Here is a 17,622-nt window from a genome sequence, read left to right as displayed (position 1 = left end):
AAAAACCCAAACAAACAAGTAGGTTATAAAATCTCTATTCTCGGCTAACACAGTGTTTTCCAAGGACGGAACTACAGGAAGAGCTCTTCTTTCAAAGAATAGAGAACATAAGCACAAACTTTCCTCAAAAAGTACACTGCAGCATTATTAAAACATGACTTCAAACACTTTACACTTTGCAGTTTTTCTTTCTTGAGTCCTCTTAAGTTTCACCTAGATTTCTCCCAGATTTCTCCTAAATTAAAAAAATTAAGGCATGCTCTCATTTCTAGGGGATGGTAGGAAGGTGTGAGCACACAGCAGACAGCAAGTGGCGTCCTGCCATGCTCTCCACTGCCCAGGGGTGCACATAGACCCAGAATTGTCTCTTTTACCATTCCCTCTACTCACTTCCCAAAACTGCTGGTCTGATGGTCAATTCACTTCAAATACATAGAGTCTCCCAACTGGTGAGGTATCATTTAAGAGTTAACTCATATTCAGCAACTAAGACCAGAATAATAGAATTGTTTAGGTCAGAAAAGCTCTCTAAGATCAGAGTCCAATCATTCCCCAGAAGTGCCAAGGCCACCAGTAGTCCATGTCCCCAAGTGCCACATCCACATGGCTTGTATATCTTTCCAGGGATGGCAACTCCACCACTGTCATGGGCAGCCTGTGCCAGGGTTGAACAGCCCTTTCACTGAAGATGTTTTCCCAATATTCAATGTAAACCTTCCCCGGCATATCCTGAGACCATGTCCTCTTGTCCTGTGCCTTGTTTCCTGGGAGCAGAGCCTGACTCCCACCTGGCTCCACCCTCCTGTCAGGGGGTTGTGGAGAGCCAGAAGGTCCCCTCATGTCTCCCCTTCTCCAGTATGAGCCCCCTTATCTCCTTCAGCTGCTCCTAAGAACATTTGTGCACCAGACCCCTCCCCAGCTCCACTGATTGGCACTGGACACATTCCAGCTCCTCATTATCTTTCAGAGGTCTTCAACCACTGTCATCAAAACAACTACCTTGTCCTAGAAACAAGTTCTGCAGCCTGACTCAGATTGCCACTAGATTTTATTTTTGTGGTGTGCAGATGCACAGATGCTAATGCATCCCTCTACTCACCTAGAAATACAACGAAACTCTCAGATGTTTCGTTATTGTTGTGGGACAAAAAAAAGCAATTAAGGAAGCACTTAAGCTAATTAGAATGCTTTCCTTTATTTCCTTTTTCTCTTTTTTTTGGTAATTATTTCCAAATTGGAGATCTACAACAGATTTCAGCATTTATATGGCAGTGAGAAATGCTACCTGTGGACTGAACTGGCTGTTGATGCGCTAAAGCTGCCAGCCAGCCCTGAGCACACGAACCCCCAGCTGCCATGGCAGTGGGTGGCACAGCTGCGTGTGAGCATCCCCAGCACCCAAACACCAGCACAAGACACTGTGCGTGAAGCCTGCAGAGCACTTTCCACCCACCAGTGTGGAGCTGGTTTGATGTCCCTTTATTTTCAGGGTGTTTCAGACCAGGGTGAGCACAAGACAAGGCTGCTCAGCATGTTTGCAGAACAAGCCCCAGGCCCGCCACAATCAGGACCAGCATGAAGGCATCAGAACCCTCTTGTCTTAATCCTCCTGCTATAGCTGCTCGATTTAAAATTGTATTTATTATCCATACCACAGTGGTATTTGGGGCAGGGGGAAACAGATTGAATTAATTAATTAATCGCAAAATCCTTAAGTAAAAGATGCTATGTAAATGCAAATTGTTATTATACATGCTTTGCACCAAAATATGTTTACCATAGTTAAATTCAACATTTAATTCCACAGCCAAACTCCCAACAGAGTCAGGCTGTACATCATCAAAAAGAGGCAGTTAATAGCCTGGGTCTTAGTGGGGTACAAGTGCCCTCGTTTGCTTTCTCAAATGCTCTTCTTCTTTAATGGCAAGATAAGAATTCATAAAAATGGAAAAACTCAACAGTGTCACAGTTAGACTCTGTCTTCTCATTAAAAATGACACTTCTGGTTTTCAGATTGGCTGCCTTTTCACAGGAGTTTATGTGGCCTTTTTTCAAGTCTTTAACATGGCAAATCCTATTGTGAGTGATGGATAGATTATTGGAAAATGCATCCACACTTTTATCTATTAAATGTAGAAAGTAAGCTGTAAATCTTAGCATAATGCTTCACTAGAAACCATCCATCTACCAGCACCAATTTGCACTTCAAAACAGTCCCACAGAAGTTAAAGTATAATTCTGTGACTATGTTCCATGTTTAAACAGACATCAACATTTCCAGGCAAGGACACGTTATATGACCAAAACATAGCCTCAGAAGAAGACTTTTTATTTTTGCTATTACAAATAGACAACAACAACAAAAAAGCCACCAAAGCATTTTTGCAGAAGAAAATGTACTAATAACAAATCCAGACCTTTACTTTCTGCAAAACCATGTTGATTTGAAGATAGGGATGGGAGGGGAGAAAAAAAGAGAGGAAGGAGTTGTGAAAAAGTTACATTACTCTTATTTCAGACAGTTGGAACAGGAAGTACAAATTGAAACAACTTTTCACTGAAAAATGCAAATATTTTTAGATTTTCAATCAAAATAATTGAAATCCTTTTGGCCAGCTGGTGAAAGCACAGCCATAAAACAGCTGCTGACTATCAGCTGGATAACACTTCTCTCCAGGATCTTCAGGTGACCCTTCTTTCTCTCTCCAGGACAGGTTCATCCCACCTACAGAGGTCCAGCTTAAACTAAGCACTCCTCATTCCCTCCATAGCCATTGGAAAGAAACAGGCACATCCTGATGAGGATCCCTAACTTTATATTCAGAAATTCTTTGGACAAGTCACCTTCTGCAGATGTTTTCTCCTTTCCACCTGAGATCTTGCTACAGGGATGACCAGCCACAGACCTCCTAAACAGTGAGACATCACCAAAGAGAGTCCAGTGCTGTGTCACTGTGAGAGGATCAAATATATGCAGGTAACCAAGGTGGCCAAAATCCGCAGCTGAAGTGTAAAGAGTAGATTTATTCCATCACCATGCTGGCACAACAGGGACACATACACTGCTAAGCTTATTCCATCTTAGCAGGGGCAAAAAGTGTGTGGCCTGTTCCCAGCCTCACATATCAATGGGCTGTGCAACACTTCACAATGCTGTGAATTTCCTCTGTGCTTTTATGATCTCTGCTTTGATCTCTCTCCCAAGACAGAGAGCTCAAGAATGTCTGGGAGAGGGCCTCCAAGTCTCTGTAAACACCTACGTTATCTCTACACAGAAATTCTACTTCTCAGAAAAGACAGAGGATTAAAGGCATACTTTATGTTTTCCCACACTGTCGTTCTCCAGGCCTTGGCATTTCCAGCTGCAAGGTCCCTTGAGCTATCATCCTTCTCACCAAATCTTCTTTTTACAACCCTGTCCTCCCAGTCACTGTTAAAATACAAAGTAGCAAATGCATTTAAGAAATAAATAGGGTTTCCTAATGAAACCAGGTTTCTCACTGTGGTCAGGAAGATCTGGATTTAGACCTGAATTCATGACAATAAACAACATACAAATGCTGAATCAACTAGATAGGAGATTCTTGGGTTCATTCTTTTTGACTGCAGCAATATACAAATTAAAATAAGGAACTGCCACCAGCAGATACCACAATGCTTTTCCTATCATTATTAAGGCACGTTTTTACTTCTCATTAATGAAATACTAACCCTGTATCAATTTCTGCACTTCTAAAATAACAGCAGTCTTCACTGTAAACATGAGATGTGCATGAAGGAGAGAAAAGTTGTATTTCATTATGTGTTCGTCAAAGGCATGCATTGGGACCCTTTTTTGCCTCTAATGTCACAATATTGTTTCAGTTGGACACAAAAAATACTTAGTTTTCTCAGATGATCATAAAAAATGGTCCATAAAAGGCAGATCGAATAAGTCACAAGCCAGAGGAAAAGCATTAATTCCTTGGCTCCTGCCAGCACTAGGTTCAGAGAGCAGAGTTAAACTTTAGTCTTACGCACGGTGAAACTAAAAATTAAAGAGAAGGTGGAACTTGGAAAGAGGTTGTGACTTTGTTCTGATGTGGGATGAGCACCCAGAATCCAGCCAAGACCTGGCACAGAAAGGCAGCCTTTCCTTCCTTCATGGGTCATCCAGACCTTGACCAAAGGGTTCAGTCTGTGACCACATTCCACCTCACCTATCCACACTGGTTAAATATTCTACCTGGATGTACACATCTCACCACATACTATTACGACTGAACTCTTAATTTTTCTTGTGTAGCCCTAAGACACCTAATTTCCAAAGCCATAAAAAGAAATAGGCCAGATTTCAAGATGTTTACACAACCCCAATATCCTCTCTTCTGCTTACACTCTCCCAGTCATTACCAGAGGGACGCAGCCCCTACAGTCTTCATCAGGGAAAGAGTTTGAAGGCTGCTATCTTTACTGGTCACTAGAAAGCAATAGGACAAGATGAAATGGCCCCAAGATGCACCAGGGGAAGCGTAGATTGGACATCAGGGAAATTTTCTGCACTGAAAGCGCTATCAGGCTCTGAAACAGGCTGTCCACAGCAGTAATGTCCCTGGAGGGATTTAAATGATATGTAGGCATTTGGAGACATTGTTAATCATAGACATGGCAGTGCTGGATTAATGGTTGGACTTGATGATCTTGGAGACCTTTCCCAATGTAAATGACTCTCTGACTGAAAAAAAATAAAAAGACACAAAGATACAAAATCAAACCCCCCCCCCCAAAACATCCATATTTTCCTTCCATGTTTTGTGGTATCTATAAAATGTTCCTTTAAATTCATGTACAAAAAGTAAAATAAATTATGAGAAAGCTTCCTTACCCACCTACTCCATTTTCATGCCCAGTCTGGTACAGGCAGAGCCTCAGAAGGTACCAGTGGTCCCAGTAACATGTACTGCAGGCTGTCCTAGAGCCACACTGGGCACAATCCCACCAAAGAAACAATGACACACAGCTCCTACCCAGAAGCATGGAAGCACAGAGCCAACCACGGAAACATCGTGCAGCTGAGATTAGAAAGCAATTCGGGAGTTCACCCAGTTCAGCTAACTTGGTTATGCAAAAAATTAGGTGTTGAGTCCAAATTCAATACCTAAGCCTAGCCTGTGGAGAGAGGGGGATTTTTCCAGACCCCTCCAGCCAAAGGCTGGTTTCTAGGGTTGCTCAGAGGAATCCTCCATCCACAGGCTGAGAAAGATCTGTTACCACTCTTCTGGAAGTGATCTGCATCCTATTGCCACTTGTTTTCTTGTTAAAAAAAATAGTAAGTCCTTCTGGATGGCACTGAGCTAAGTGCTGAAATATATCAGTGTTTAATCCTGGCAAGAGATCAGCCTGGGATTTTAGAGTAGTGACTTTTTCCTCCTGTTGAAGGCATCAGAATTCATACTGGCGGAAAACGCTCAAGTCCTCAGGGGCAGTTGATTTTGGCACAGTGTCCGGTCCAACTGCGGTTCCATCATCTCATGCATAGCTTCAGAAGGGACCAATAATACCTTCCATTCAACAAAACCTGGCAAAACAATGGCTCAAAAATTGCAGTTACATCACAATGGCATGAACAAAGTAGCATGAAGACTCAGGAAGCGGATGAGACTGAGCAGTCCTAAGGAGAAACATGCCAGGAGGCCACCTGAGCACTACATGCCACCACAGAACAGTAGCAAGAAACGTTTTATCTTTTCGCCTGCATTTATCCCATTTTAGCATCTGTGTTCCCTAACTACAAAAACTGAACACAATTCCAGGAATATGGATTGTTAAACATACCCCTGTTACCTGCATTAGCCAAAGATCTCTGCCACCAATGAATAACTACTTGGCACAATATCCTACACCTAACATGTTGGATACATCCACAGTAATGAAAAGGTCAGGCTGATCTTCCCAGGGGTGGAGGAGTCTGCTCTGTGTTCACTTCAGCTTCACATCTGGCATCACCTATGTCTGGTGACAAGAGTCCAGCAATGCAAGCCAGAGCAGGTAACCAAGATTACAGCCATTGAGAATGGCTTCCCCATCCCGCCAGACAATAAACTGACTCTGATCCTGCTCTTGCTCTGTTTTTATCACCTTTTTGATGTGCATACAAAATGGGCAGGAAAGTCCAAGGATTTGGCTCTCCAGAACCATTGTCTACAAGGCTGACTGTACAAAGGAGCAAGGAATGTAATGCTCCAAGCTTGGAGGATGCAAGTTTGAATGCAGAGGATAAGACATAACCTGTCCATACTTGGCAGAGTCTCAGCCTCTCCCTGCATGTGAGGAAGAGCAGGTGGGCCAAGGGTGATAGACATGTCCCAGCATGGAAGAAGACCAGGCTCCTCTACTCCAGCATGTGCTAGACAAGAAGCCCACTGACAACACTTTGCTCTGTGCCACTTCTTTTAATGGAGTGATATAGCGTTCAGACCCCAGTCCAGTAAATCATGCTTCTCTGCCCCGGGTGAGGTGAGGCTGGTTGACAGCCACTCCTGGCTCTGTAAGTACAAACTGGCTCCACTGCTGGACACAGCTGGGCTGCTGTGGGTTTACCAATCCACCCCCAGTACAGTATTGGAGAGCTACATAAAGATATCAGTTTAACATGGCATTGTCCTCTCAAAGTGACACCAATCACGCTGAAATCAGCAAGCCAAAGCAGGGAAAATGCATCTGGAGGTAATTAGTAACAATCACAGGCTGCTTGGAAATTGCTGACAACAGCAGCAATGTGCTGGGCCTCAGTCATTGGTTTGTAAATGCAGAGAGCACTCACAGGTTGTGGCTCCATCCAGTGACACCACAACCTGGTAACAAGAACAATGAAGAAAAGTAATCATAGTTCTGTTCTCAGACTTATTTCCATCAAATTCTTTTACAGTCTTACAGATTTAAGACTGACAACATAAGACAGACTAAGTTCTCTTCACATATCGCAGCCGAGATTACTCCAGAATTTCTCATTAAAAATGATTAAGCTTGAACAGGAGATACAGCTATAGAAAGGAGAAAAATGTTCCTGGCTTTCATATTTCAAGTTATTCACTTTTCAGCCTTACCAATAGCCTCATTCTGTGTTGAAACATCGTGCCCACAGCTCTGCTTCACACACACAACCAGAAGAGTTCCCGGTAGAAGAGATGTAGCCCACCAGTGCTGCTCTGGATACCACAACTCATTTGCCAGTGTTTTAAGCAGCTCTTGGTCTCATGACACTGATGCTATTACAAAATTGTTTATAATCTGGAATGTCAACAGAGAAGTGAGATCGACCTCAAGGTATTAACACCACCAGCCAGAGACTTTGGACATTTGGTGGACTTTTATCCAACTAATCCTCACTTTCATAGTTGAAAACACACTACCTAGCATGCTAAAACATGTTGCCCCCCAAGGCTTTCAGCTTCATTCTCTGAGTTTGTTCACATACACCACAGGACAGCCTGTATGAAACAAGGAAGAGTGGAAACACTCAAAAAAAAGGAAGAAATTAAAAGCAGTGAAACTTCCTGAGTCTCAAGAGAAGACCAGAGGTAAGGCTGGCCATTCCTCTTCCAGTGAGGAGCAGTTCACAAGGGAAATGTCATCATGGATCTTTGAGGCTTAGGCTCTTCTGAACTGAGGGGAGCCAAGGACCAGGAGGTGGTTCTGGCAGGATTTCTCTCATGAGTAAGGGCGTTACTACTGAACTGGGGCTGATACAAAGCTGACCTTCCTCCAGGGACTGTTGCCTTATCAATCGCCTATCAACCCCTGCCCATCCCAGCCACAGAACACTAAACCAATCACTGGATTTTACCACAGCTTTGGTCAGACAACAGACCACAAAAAAAAGCTCTGAGAAGGCAGGGTAGATGGTGCGTTTCCAGACGTTTGTTTGACCTTGCACTCATAACAACCGTTGTGCACCATTTCCCACCTCCTGATTTTCAGAGATACTTACCACAGATGGAAGTCCCATGGCAATATGCACCTTGTGCTTACAAGGGAAATAGGGTCAATAAATGTGTCTCCTTTTCCAAATTCCCTGTCCCACCAAGGAAACAGGCTGGGAAAAGAGTTGTGACTGAAAAAATGAGTTATATTTGGGGAGAAAATAGAGAAATCTGTCCAGAACTACAGCGAGAAATGCACCACCAAGTGTGCTGTAATGGACATTCTTTGCACATTACAAAGCATAGCTTGCTACTGAAACCTTCCTGCTCCTGACAACCTGCACATCTCTTTCAGCTCCTCAGGAAAGCCTCAGAGTAGGGAGTATGACTCAGGCATACAGTATGTACCCATTGTTATAGGGCCCAGATCATGATGGGGACTTCTGGGTGCTTCCAAAGCATGACCAGCACAAAACAATTCCTACGGCTGTTAAGAAAGAAAATTAGAGTATAGCAGGTAGACAACCTCCTCCAAAAATATATCAAAAGGCATAGGTTTTAAAAGACTTTCGATATGCTCATGTATATCTAAGTTTTATGAATGCCATTGATAGAAAACTCTACAGCACTGTCAAATTAAAGATATAAATACCCACTGTCTTCCAAAATATGTCCTGTTGTAGCTGTCACTCTGACATATGTAAGACTGATAGCAGGTTTTTTTCTAGAACTTGCTGTTCATAAAGTCTGCTCCATGTTCTTGAGGAGAACTTGCAAATTTAACATTTGGAACTTTTGCTCAAGTGTAGGTAACATCACAGGGAGAACCTCTGTAAAATCCATATTGAACTTTGCAGCATCACCTCTGTAGTAGGTTTTACTCTAACAAATGTGATCAATCAGCTCGCAACACTCTAAGGAAGTAGCAACATGAGACATATGAGAAGTGCTTAAACCAGTGTAAAAACAACGAAGAACTGCTGATGTACCAGCCAAAACAACAGCTCTTGGCTGAACCTCATTTTGGCCAGGTGTAAATTCTGGGTGAGCAGTCCGTTAGAAGATGACAGAGGCTTCAGTTAGGTCACCCCAAAGCCTTCTTTTCTCCAGCCCAAACAATTCCAATTATCTCAGCCTTTCCTCACAGCAGAGGTGTTCCAGTCCTCTGATCAACTCGGTTGCCTCCTCTGGACTGGCTCCAGCAGCTCCACATCCTTCATGTGCTGGGCCTCAGGGCTGGAGACAGGTGGGATCTCACCTGAGAGGGGCAGAGGAGCAGAATCCCCCCTCCCCTGCTGCCCCCCCCGATTGGGGGTCATCCCAGCACAGGGGGGTTTCTGGGTCCCAGCACACGCGGCCAGGGCAGGGCCAGCTCTCACCCAAGTCCTTCTCCCAGGGCTGCTCGTCTGTTCGTCCCCTGCCTGGATCAATCCTGGGAGTAGCCCCAACCTAAGTGCAGCATCAGGTGCACCCTGGTCTTATTAAACCTCATGAGATTCCCATGGGCCACTTCTGCAGCTTTTCCAAGTCCCTCTGGATGGCCCTGTCCTTCAGGGTTGTTACTGCACTCTCAGCTTGGTGTCACCTGCAAACCTGCTGAGGATGCCCTTGATCCCTCTGTCTGTGTCACTGATGAAGATATTAGATAACACTGGCTCCAGCACAGACTCCTGATGGACACAGATATATCTGTATCGAAGCTCTATCTCCTTACCTCTTAAAAGCCACACATCTCCAGAAGTCCCTCTTTCTGTCCATCCATCCGCCCCTAGACACCTTTCTTATCTATGAGTCCACCACTCAAACCACCCATCCAGAATGAGACAGGTATTAAAAGAAGTCTCTCTCCTTCCACTTCAAGGTACACATGTATATCTTTAACTCTACAATTTCTTTTGAATCCTCCTAAACTTTGTCAAGAAAAGCCAAAGACTGATGCTGTACTGGGTTAAAACAACTTTGTGACACTTGTTTTCAAAACTGCTCCTCTGCTAGATGAGATTGTAAGGCTTTAAAGACACAGTAATACTATACAAAAACCAGTATTATCTTCCATTGTAGCTACAAAATAAAGAATTATGTCCAATCTTTGCCAAAACAGAGAAAATCCAATGAAATTTGCACCAATTAGACACAGCAGTAACACACAGAGGTAACATTCATATGAAACACAGAGCCTTAAATTTTAAAAGCCCTCATTTTTCCTGATTTGCACAACTAATTCAGGACACAATTTCATAATTTTCTTACCATTTGGATAATCTCCTTGGAAGCAATGGGGTCAGACCCAAATAAGTAGGTGACCAAAGCATTTATCAGACTCTAGCTGTTCCTTAACTCTTGCTCTATGCCTGCTAAATAAATGCAGATGATGTGGCATTCCTTGAGCAAACAGCCTTTGCTTTTCATTTAAATGCTCAGCTTTAGTGCACAGGTACAATTCAGAAATGGTATAAAATGAGCATCCAAAATTCAGGCTAGTTTGAACTGTCATAAAAACTCCATCCAGTCAAACATACCAAGTGCATTTACAAAAAATGAGCAGCAAAGCCCAAAAGCAGAGACAAGTATTCTGCTTTTTGGTGATGTGGTGGTATTCAGGATGTATGTTTGGGGTGGAGGGGCACATCCTTTCCTGAACAAGAGGGATGGATGCTCCATCTGTCAGCTACAACAAACACAAATGATTTACACAAGCCATGTAGCTGACTTTCAACAGAGCTCCCGAAATCACATTCAAAAAGAGACTTTTTGAGCAAATTACTCCACATCTGACACAATTCTTCCATAAAGGACGTCACCGTGCAGTTTGAAGGTACAGACAATTCACACTATTTATCAGTGTTTGAAAATCACTTACCTGTGACAATAGGATAGGACTGAGGCCCAGGAACACTCGCTCCCAAATCTGCAGAAGTAGGGCTGGTTATATTGGCCTTCATGTCATCCAATCCACCAGCTAGCGAGGCCATGGCTGAGTATTCAGTTGCCTGGAAAAAGAAACAAAACGCATTTTAGTGACAATAAATTTACTAATCAAGAGCTTTTTTTTGCCTGTGCAACAGAAAGTAGATGTAATATAGAACTCAAAGATCATTTGTTCAGCCAGTGTTAAAGGCAATGCTCAATTTACACTAGGCTTTTCAACACTCAAACTATTCAATAAGTGGGTCTGTGCCTATCACTGGTGTTCTCTATAAAACCAAAACCGGTTTTGTCTATAAAACCAAAGCCAAACTCATTAATATGTAACAAGGCTTTCCTGAAAGAGGAAAATTTGTAGCTTAACTGCCAAGTGCAAGCTACTTTTTTGCTAGAGAAAAATTTTCATGCCTCTTAACTTCCATACTCTCCACATTTCAGTGTTGGCACTTGAGGGGATATGCACTAATGAGAAGGTGGGAACAGGGTGTCCCGTTTCCCTTTTCTTGAAAATGTTGCATTTCTTCATCATCTCACAGGAAAGAAAAGGTATGTATACATATGTGTTTGCTTAATGGATGCATTTGTAGCTAACCGTTTCTAAATCCAAGTTATTTAAAAATAAATCACCTGACTGTGGTAAGGATGTTGTGTCATTTCCAAAGAATTTCTTAATCTCGTTAACAGAAAGAGGCTATGGTAAACAAGCACAGGTCCTCAGAAATCAGACTGTTTGTGTCCTATAACCCTAAGTGTCTGTAACTACAGTATTCTACAGCCAATGAGGCCAATCCATGCATCTAGAGGATGTAAATGTACATGGCACAGAACTTATTTTCATTTGCCCTTTTTCAATGATTTCTTATTGTCAGGATCATTCCCACAAATCTGGGAAGTTTTCTTTCAAAGTTCTCCCTTCCCTGCCATCTGCCCTTTATGTTTTAGTCCCTTCTTTGTGAAATGGCAATCGTGCCCATAACAACTGGAGGTTGACTTCAAATGAAGAACTGCAGAGGGAACAGGTAAACTGAAGAGCAGCCACTGTGATGCCAATCCCTAATGAATTCCTCAAGATTAACTCAATGTAGAAGCCGTGCAGAGATGAAGAAATGCAGATGAACCCAGGCTCTCATGGAGGTTTTTTGGAGCAACCAAAACAAAACTCAGAAAAACACTGAATCCCAGACTGGTTTGGACTGGAGGAGGCCTTAAAGGCCAACTTATTCCACCCCCTACCATGGGCAGGGACACCTTCCACTAGACCAGGTTGTTCAAGGCCCCATCCAACTAGGCCTTGAACACTTCCAGGAATGTGACATCGAAATAAGTTAACTTTTTTTTTTTTTTTTAAGGAAGCAAAAGATGATTTGAGTGAATACATCCTTCTCCTTCCTGCAAGTTTCTCTGAGAACCCAGCACACAATCTGGCTCTTGACACTAACTCAGCACTTTGGCCAGGTATATGTGCTGGTGTCTCTGTAGCTCACATCTCACTCAAACATAAGTTAATTTACGTGGATAATCCTGTATTAACACTTCTGTGTAATAAACATATTTTTTCTGCAGACAACACCTGGATGACGCAGGAGTACAGCGTGTCACCTTGAAGGATCCCCCATACAAACCCCTTGCAGATGAGCATGCAAAATACATTTTACCAGGGATCAGCTGCTGGCCGGCCTTGTCAAGCATCTAGCCCATGCATCAGAGTCCTCTGACTTGTCTCCTAGGATCCTACATAACCTTTGCATTGAAATTGTACTGTTCATTCCTCCTTCAACACCCTCTGTGCCCTCACTTTTGTCACGCCTTCATGGAGCAAGCCCTTTTTGCCTACCACCACTGCCTCAAAGACACACACATCTCTGACTCCTCCCCACTTCAGTGCCTGGGAGAGGACAGCCCTGGGAACCGCCCTCCTCAGCAGAGAATGCCAGTAATGGCCCCAGCCTTCTTCCTTCCTAGAACTGTAATCAAAGCTCCTTCTTCTCATTCCTCATCACACCACGATGTATTTCTCTGCCTTCCCACACCATTTCATGTTCTTCTAAGTCTCCAACCCTTCCTTTCCCCTGTGCAGGGTACATGCACATATGGAGACACCGCTAGATTTTTTCTTTTCCCAAAACCCTAATCTGGCCAAACATCAGAGAAACAGTAGCCCTGCAGAGACATCCCATGCAGCTGGTAATGCAAAAGCATGGATGGGCTGGCAGCACAGCAGAGGAAAAACCTGTCCTTGTGTGCTGCTGTTTGGTATTTCTGTATCTCTAGAAGAGCACACACCAATCCCTGGGGAAGGATGCCTGATTTCACCCGTGTTGCTCTATGAAAGCCACAGCTGTACCATATCAAGACTAGAAAATCTCTTTGGATCCTCCCGTGGGGTGCTGATCCACCACTCCCAACAGGCAGAGAGTGAATGTGGCTTCCCACTTACAAAGTGAGAGCTGCGCACCTGGAGTTTGGGAGGAAGCACCCAGCTGGAATGGGACCCCTGCCACAGGCTGGGTCACATGAGGGGACTGAGGAAGGAGGTGCACATCCCAGATCACAAACCCAACTGGAACCAGCCTGAGCCTTCAACTGCAATTCTCAGGCATGGGAATGTGTAACTCCATAGCTTGTTTCCCTTCAGGAGTCCAAAGAACTGACACAGGGATAAACAGGACCAGAGTTAAGAGTTTTAGCTGTAATGACCTGGAAGCACTATGCCAATGAGCCAGGAGTAGCCCTCTGAGCTTGGACAAACTGACCAGTTCTAGTGTCAAGCAAGCAGCAACCAGAGTGTAGCATAACCTGGCAAGGGTCACGACCGTGGTACCCTGCGCTCTTCCATGTCACTGCACCATAGTGAGTTGAAGCAGTATGCAGTGGCACAGTCCCAAACCATGAAACAACATCTGCAGACTGGAGGGACTAGAAGCATTACAGTTGCTCAGCACAGTGTGGAGGGAGAGCCCATAGCCAAGCAGCACTGGTAGGAATGAGAAGGCATGAGCTGAAGATGTGCAAAATGGAGATTTGGGGTCCTTCCCTGCTTTTGGTCCCAATAACTTCCTGCATACAGGAGCTGCATGTCTTTCGCAATGGCCCAGCAACTTTTCCCAGAGGTAAGAACAGTGGGACTTTAAGGGATTTTCCAGCTACTTTGCTGTGCCCAGATCCCTCCTTGGAACCACCATCAGCTGAACACCAGCAGCCACACCAGCAGCCACTGCTTCCAGCACCCAGGCAGAGCAAGTCCAGGCTGAGGGGCAGCCCTTGTGATTGCTGACTTCCCTCTCCTCATGCAGTCCCAGTGGAGGAGTGATCCCACACATTGCATCCACCTCTGCAGTTACAGTTTACACGGCAAAGCAGTGGGGTCATGGCCAGCACTGGGCTGTCCCAGTGGCAGTGACCAGCACTTGTCTGTGGGCAGAAAAGAAACACAAGTGCTGCCAACAGCAAAGTGCTGCAGGGAGGTGATGGTCGACAGAGGCATCTTCTGGCCCCCAAGGAATGGAGACTCAGGGGTGCAGAGCACAGGAGCCTTCACCCTAAAACCAGACCATGGGTGCTGTCTGCAGGCCTCCTCACCCCCGTGGAGGGGCCAGGGGACTCTAGAACCCCCTGAAAAAGCAAAAGCCTTGCTGACACTGTGGGCTCACAGTGTTGGGTGTTGAACCACTCATGAGGGGTACAGTGGCATCCCTTCTTCCCACTCCCCCCAGGCAGATCTCTTCCTTTCAGGCACCCCATCCAGAGAGGAAAGGAAACCCCAGGGGAAGGTAGCGCTCATGGAGCAGCCCCTCACCCCATGCCCCCACTGACACCCTCCTGCTGAACTCTCCTGCCGCCCCTCCCCAAGAGCTTCTCCAGCTGATTGGGGTGGGAGCAGCAGAAGGGATCTCAGACTTGGCTCCTGCACTGGTGAGCTGGCACCACTGCTGGCAAGAAACAGCCCAGAATGACTGTCATGGCCAGGGTCCCTCCTCGTGCAGCAGGAAGCCTGACCTTCTGCTTGGTAGGTGAAAAAGCAAGAGACGGGTGTTCATTACCCTAGAAATTACCTGAAAAATGAGTGCCTGCGGTTGTACCACGCACTGTCTCATCAGCATGGAGCACCACTGCCATAGCATGGAGGAGAGAAAACACAGACATGTGAAACGAGGAATATATAAAAGAGAGAATGAGAAGGACAAACTGAAAGGAGGGGCAAGACCAGATCTCATGTGTTCCCCTGCCCTATCCTACTCTGCTCTGGCTCAGATTTGGCAGATGGGAGCTGGGGGGAGTGACTGCAGTGGTGAGGAGAGGAGTGATCTCCATGCACCTATTGGGAGCAGCACAACTCCTCTTGCAGCAGCAGGGTCTGCACAGTCCCTCCAATTTGACTTCTCTGCGAAGTGCAAACGGGAAGGTTTCTGCACATCCACCTCCATTACAAAAGCTTTATTTCTAACTATTAATCCCCTTGGAGTGGTGGACTTGATAGGCAAATGGAAACAAAAGGTGTGCAGGAGGGTTTCAGAACCATTTTCAAATCTGCTGCACTACAGCAAAGCAGAGAGGCAGACCACTACCACCTTCAACCTGCACTTTTTCTGGTGAAGATGACTGAGCATAACGCACAGAAAAGTCAATCCACCCTACGTGTACAGAAATTTTCTCTCTGATATTTACCTAGGATTTCACCCTAAAGTGTCAGGAGAAGATGGACACACAGTAGGGAACAAGGCCACTCCTTGAAACAGCCTGGTTCTTCAGTGCCAATGTGGGAATCTCAGGGAGCTCCCACAGGCTGGGACGAGCCCTGCAGCAGTGCTGTGACCCATGAGGTGTGAGACAAATATATCCCCTTTCTGCCTCATCCCTTTCGTGGGGCACAGACCTCACTCACAATGCTCCTGAAGAGACTGCACCAAGCAAAAACAGACAAGAGCTGTCTGCTGCACAGGGCAAATGGCCATTAAAATGAGCCAGCTGGGGTCCACTGGGACTTGCACATGTTGCTTTTTGCATCTGCTAGATTTTCCAAATCAAAACAGCAGGCAGGCATGAAATAATACCTCCTGTGTTCTCCTGCCACTGGCACAGCCACCCCCAGTCTCAGGATGCTGCTCAGGATCCAGCAGCAGCAGCAAAAGCAGCAGCTCAACAGGAGCTCAGACCATCAGTGCAAGGTGCCAGCTTGGGGCTTCACGGCTTAGACTGCCTCCTCACTGATCATGTGCTTTGCCTTCTCTCCTGACAGAGATGGTGCATCAAGACGTTTCACTGCCAAAAAAGACACTGAGGTCCCTGAGAGGCACAGTGTTGTCACCCAGATCACATCCACCACACCCTCTGCTCACCCCTTATGGCAGCAGCAAGCCAGACCTCACACCAAATATCTCCAAGTCATCACATCTTAATACTTCAAAATTCATTAATAAATAGAGGCAAAAGTGGCACACGCCAGGCAGGCTGGCTACAGAAACCCGCACCTCAGCCTGACAAAGGGAAGAAATTTGTAACATTAGATATGGTTCGAATAGTTTAATCCAAAGCAGCTCTAAATAATCTCCCCAGGCTTTCTGAAACCCAGCACCTCTTGCAGCTGCACAGGCACCACTGCTGCTCTGCCTGGAATTTCATGGGAATGGAAAATCCAGCCTAACGCCCTTCTCCTCAGCCACTGAGGATACGGGTGGGAAAGGTTCCCAGGAACCTATACGTCAAAGTCTCACCACTGCCACCTGCCAGCCACCCCCCATTTCATAATTTACATGATATTCCCTGCACTGGCTACTGCTGACACCAAAACCAATCCTACTTTGGAGCAAACGTTATTTACACTCCTAATTTGGGCCAAATCCTAGTTTCTCTTTGTTTTCAGACACATTGGGCTCATTGCTGTCTCACAGAATGTGGAAGTTTGATTTCAGTGGTACAACCTTCTTCCCTCAGTTTAAACTGAGTATTTCTGAACCTTCCTTTCACAATACATATATTTTTATAAAAAGTTAACAGCTGTGCTTCATTTTAGCCCAAATCCAATTAGGATTGTACACATCCCCAGACATTCCTTTGAAGGCAGTGAGAATTACCTCGTGCACCCTGCCATGAACACATTTACCCTCATACTTCAAAATAACTGACCTGTTTTTGACCCAGTCTTCACATTATCTGCATATGGGAAACGATACACTACATTTACATTTCCACAGTGCAAATCATAAGTGGGTGCAGCTATTCTCAGATTTTCCAAAGGGACACCCAAATCCAATCTAAATGCCTAGAATTTACCTGTTGTTTTTCTTTTATACATATAAATAGCTGCATTTCCATTCACTCTTTGTTTCTCATTTTCATTTTGTTCTAATATCTGCATGTAAATGTCTGAAAATAGCATCTGTAATTGAAGATTATGAAGTATAGCCAGCTCCTGACAGGCTGCTAAGGAAGATGGATTATCCTCATTTTTCTGTAAATTTTGTCAATTTTGGAATTCATAAGCTATCAACACTGATCAAAATGTGACTGCACAGCTGTGTCAAAGCGGACGGCGCAGCATCAGCGCAGCTCTGAGGAGGACAGCTATCCCCAGCCACTCAGCCAGGGGCACATACTGCAGGAATCCTTCCTGACTGCTTGCGGTATCTACATCCCAATCACATTGCCCCCTCCACCCCTGAAAAAAAAAAAAAATCAAATAAGTAAATCGAAAGTACGCAAATTCTCTGGTGCGCCAATTCAGATCACAAAGCACAATTTATTGCGTGTTCTCTCTTTTTATTTATCCCTAAGTAGTAAACACGATTTCCATTCAGGG

The 17,622-nt window shown here is 44.9% G+C and overlaps 1 protein-coding gene across 5 annotated transcripts in view; it reads right to left on the bottom strand.

The window, feature by feature from the left end:
- Window positions 1-17,622, bottom strand: part of PAX5 (paired box 5) — a 138,871-nt gene that overhangs the window by 53,707 nt on the left and 67,542 nt on the right. For 3 of the 5 annotated variants that reach the window (XM_048292345.1, XM_048292348.1, XM_048292346.1), the window contains exons 7-8: window positions 14,879-14,935; window positions 10,762-10,891 (exon numbers count right to left, since the gene is read on the bottom strand). In XM_048292345.1, coding sequence (XP_048148302.1) covers window positions 10,762-10,891; window positions 14,879-14,935 — 187 coding nt within the window. The remainder of the gene's footprint in view (window positions 1-10,761; window positions 10,892-14,878; window positions 14,936-17,622) is intronic. The other 2 variants (XM_048292349.1, XM_048292350.1) reach the window with 1 other exon arrangement.

Source organism: Corvus hawaiiensis, chromosome Z (genome assembly GCF_020740725.1).
Source record: "Corvus hawaiiensis isolate bCorHaw1 chromosome Z, bCorHaw1.pri.cur, whole genome shotgun sequence".
Taxonomy (NCBI): Eukaryota; Metazoa; Chordata; class Aves; order Passeriformes; family Corvidae; genus Corvus; species Corvus hawaiiensis.
The sequence above is the reverse complement of the archived record's forward strand: the minus strand, read 5'-3'. Positions and strand labels throughout refer to the sequence as shown.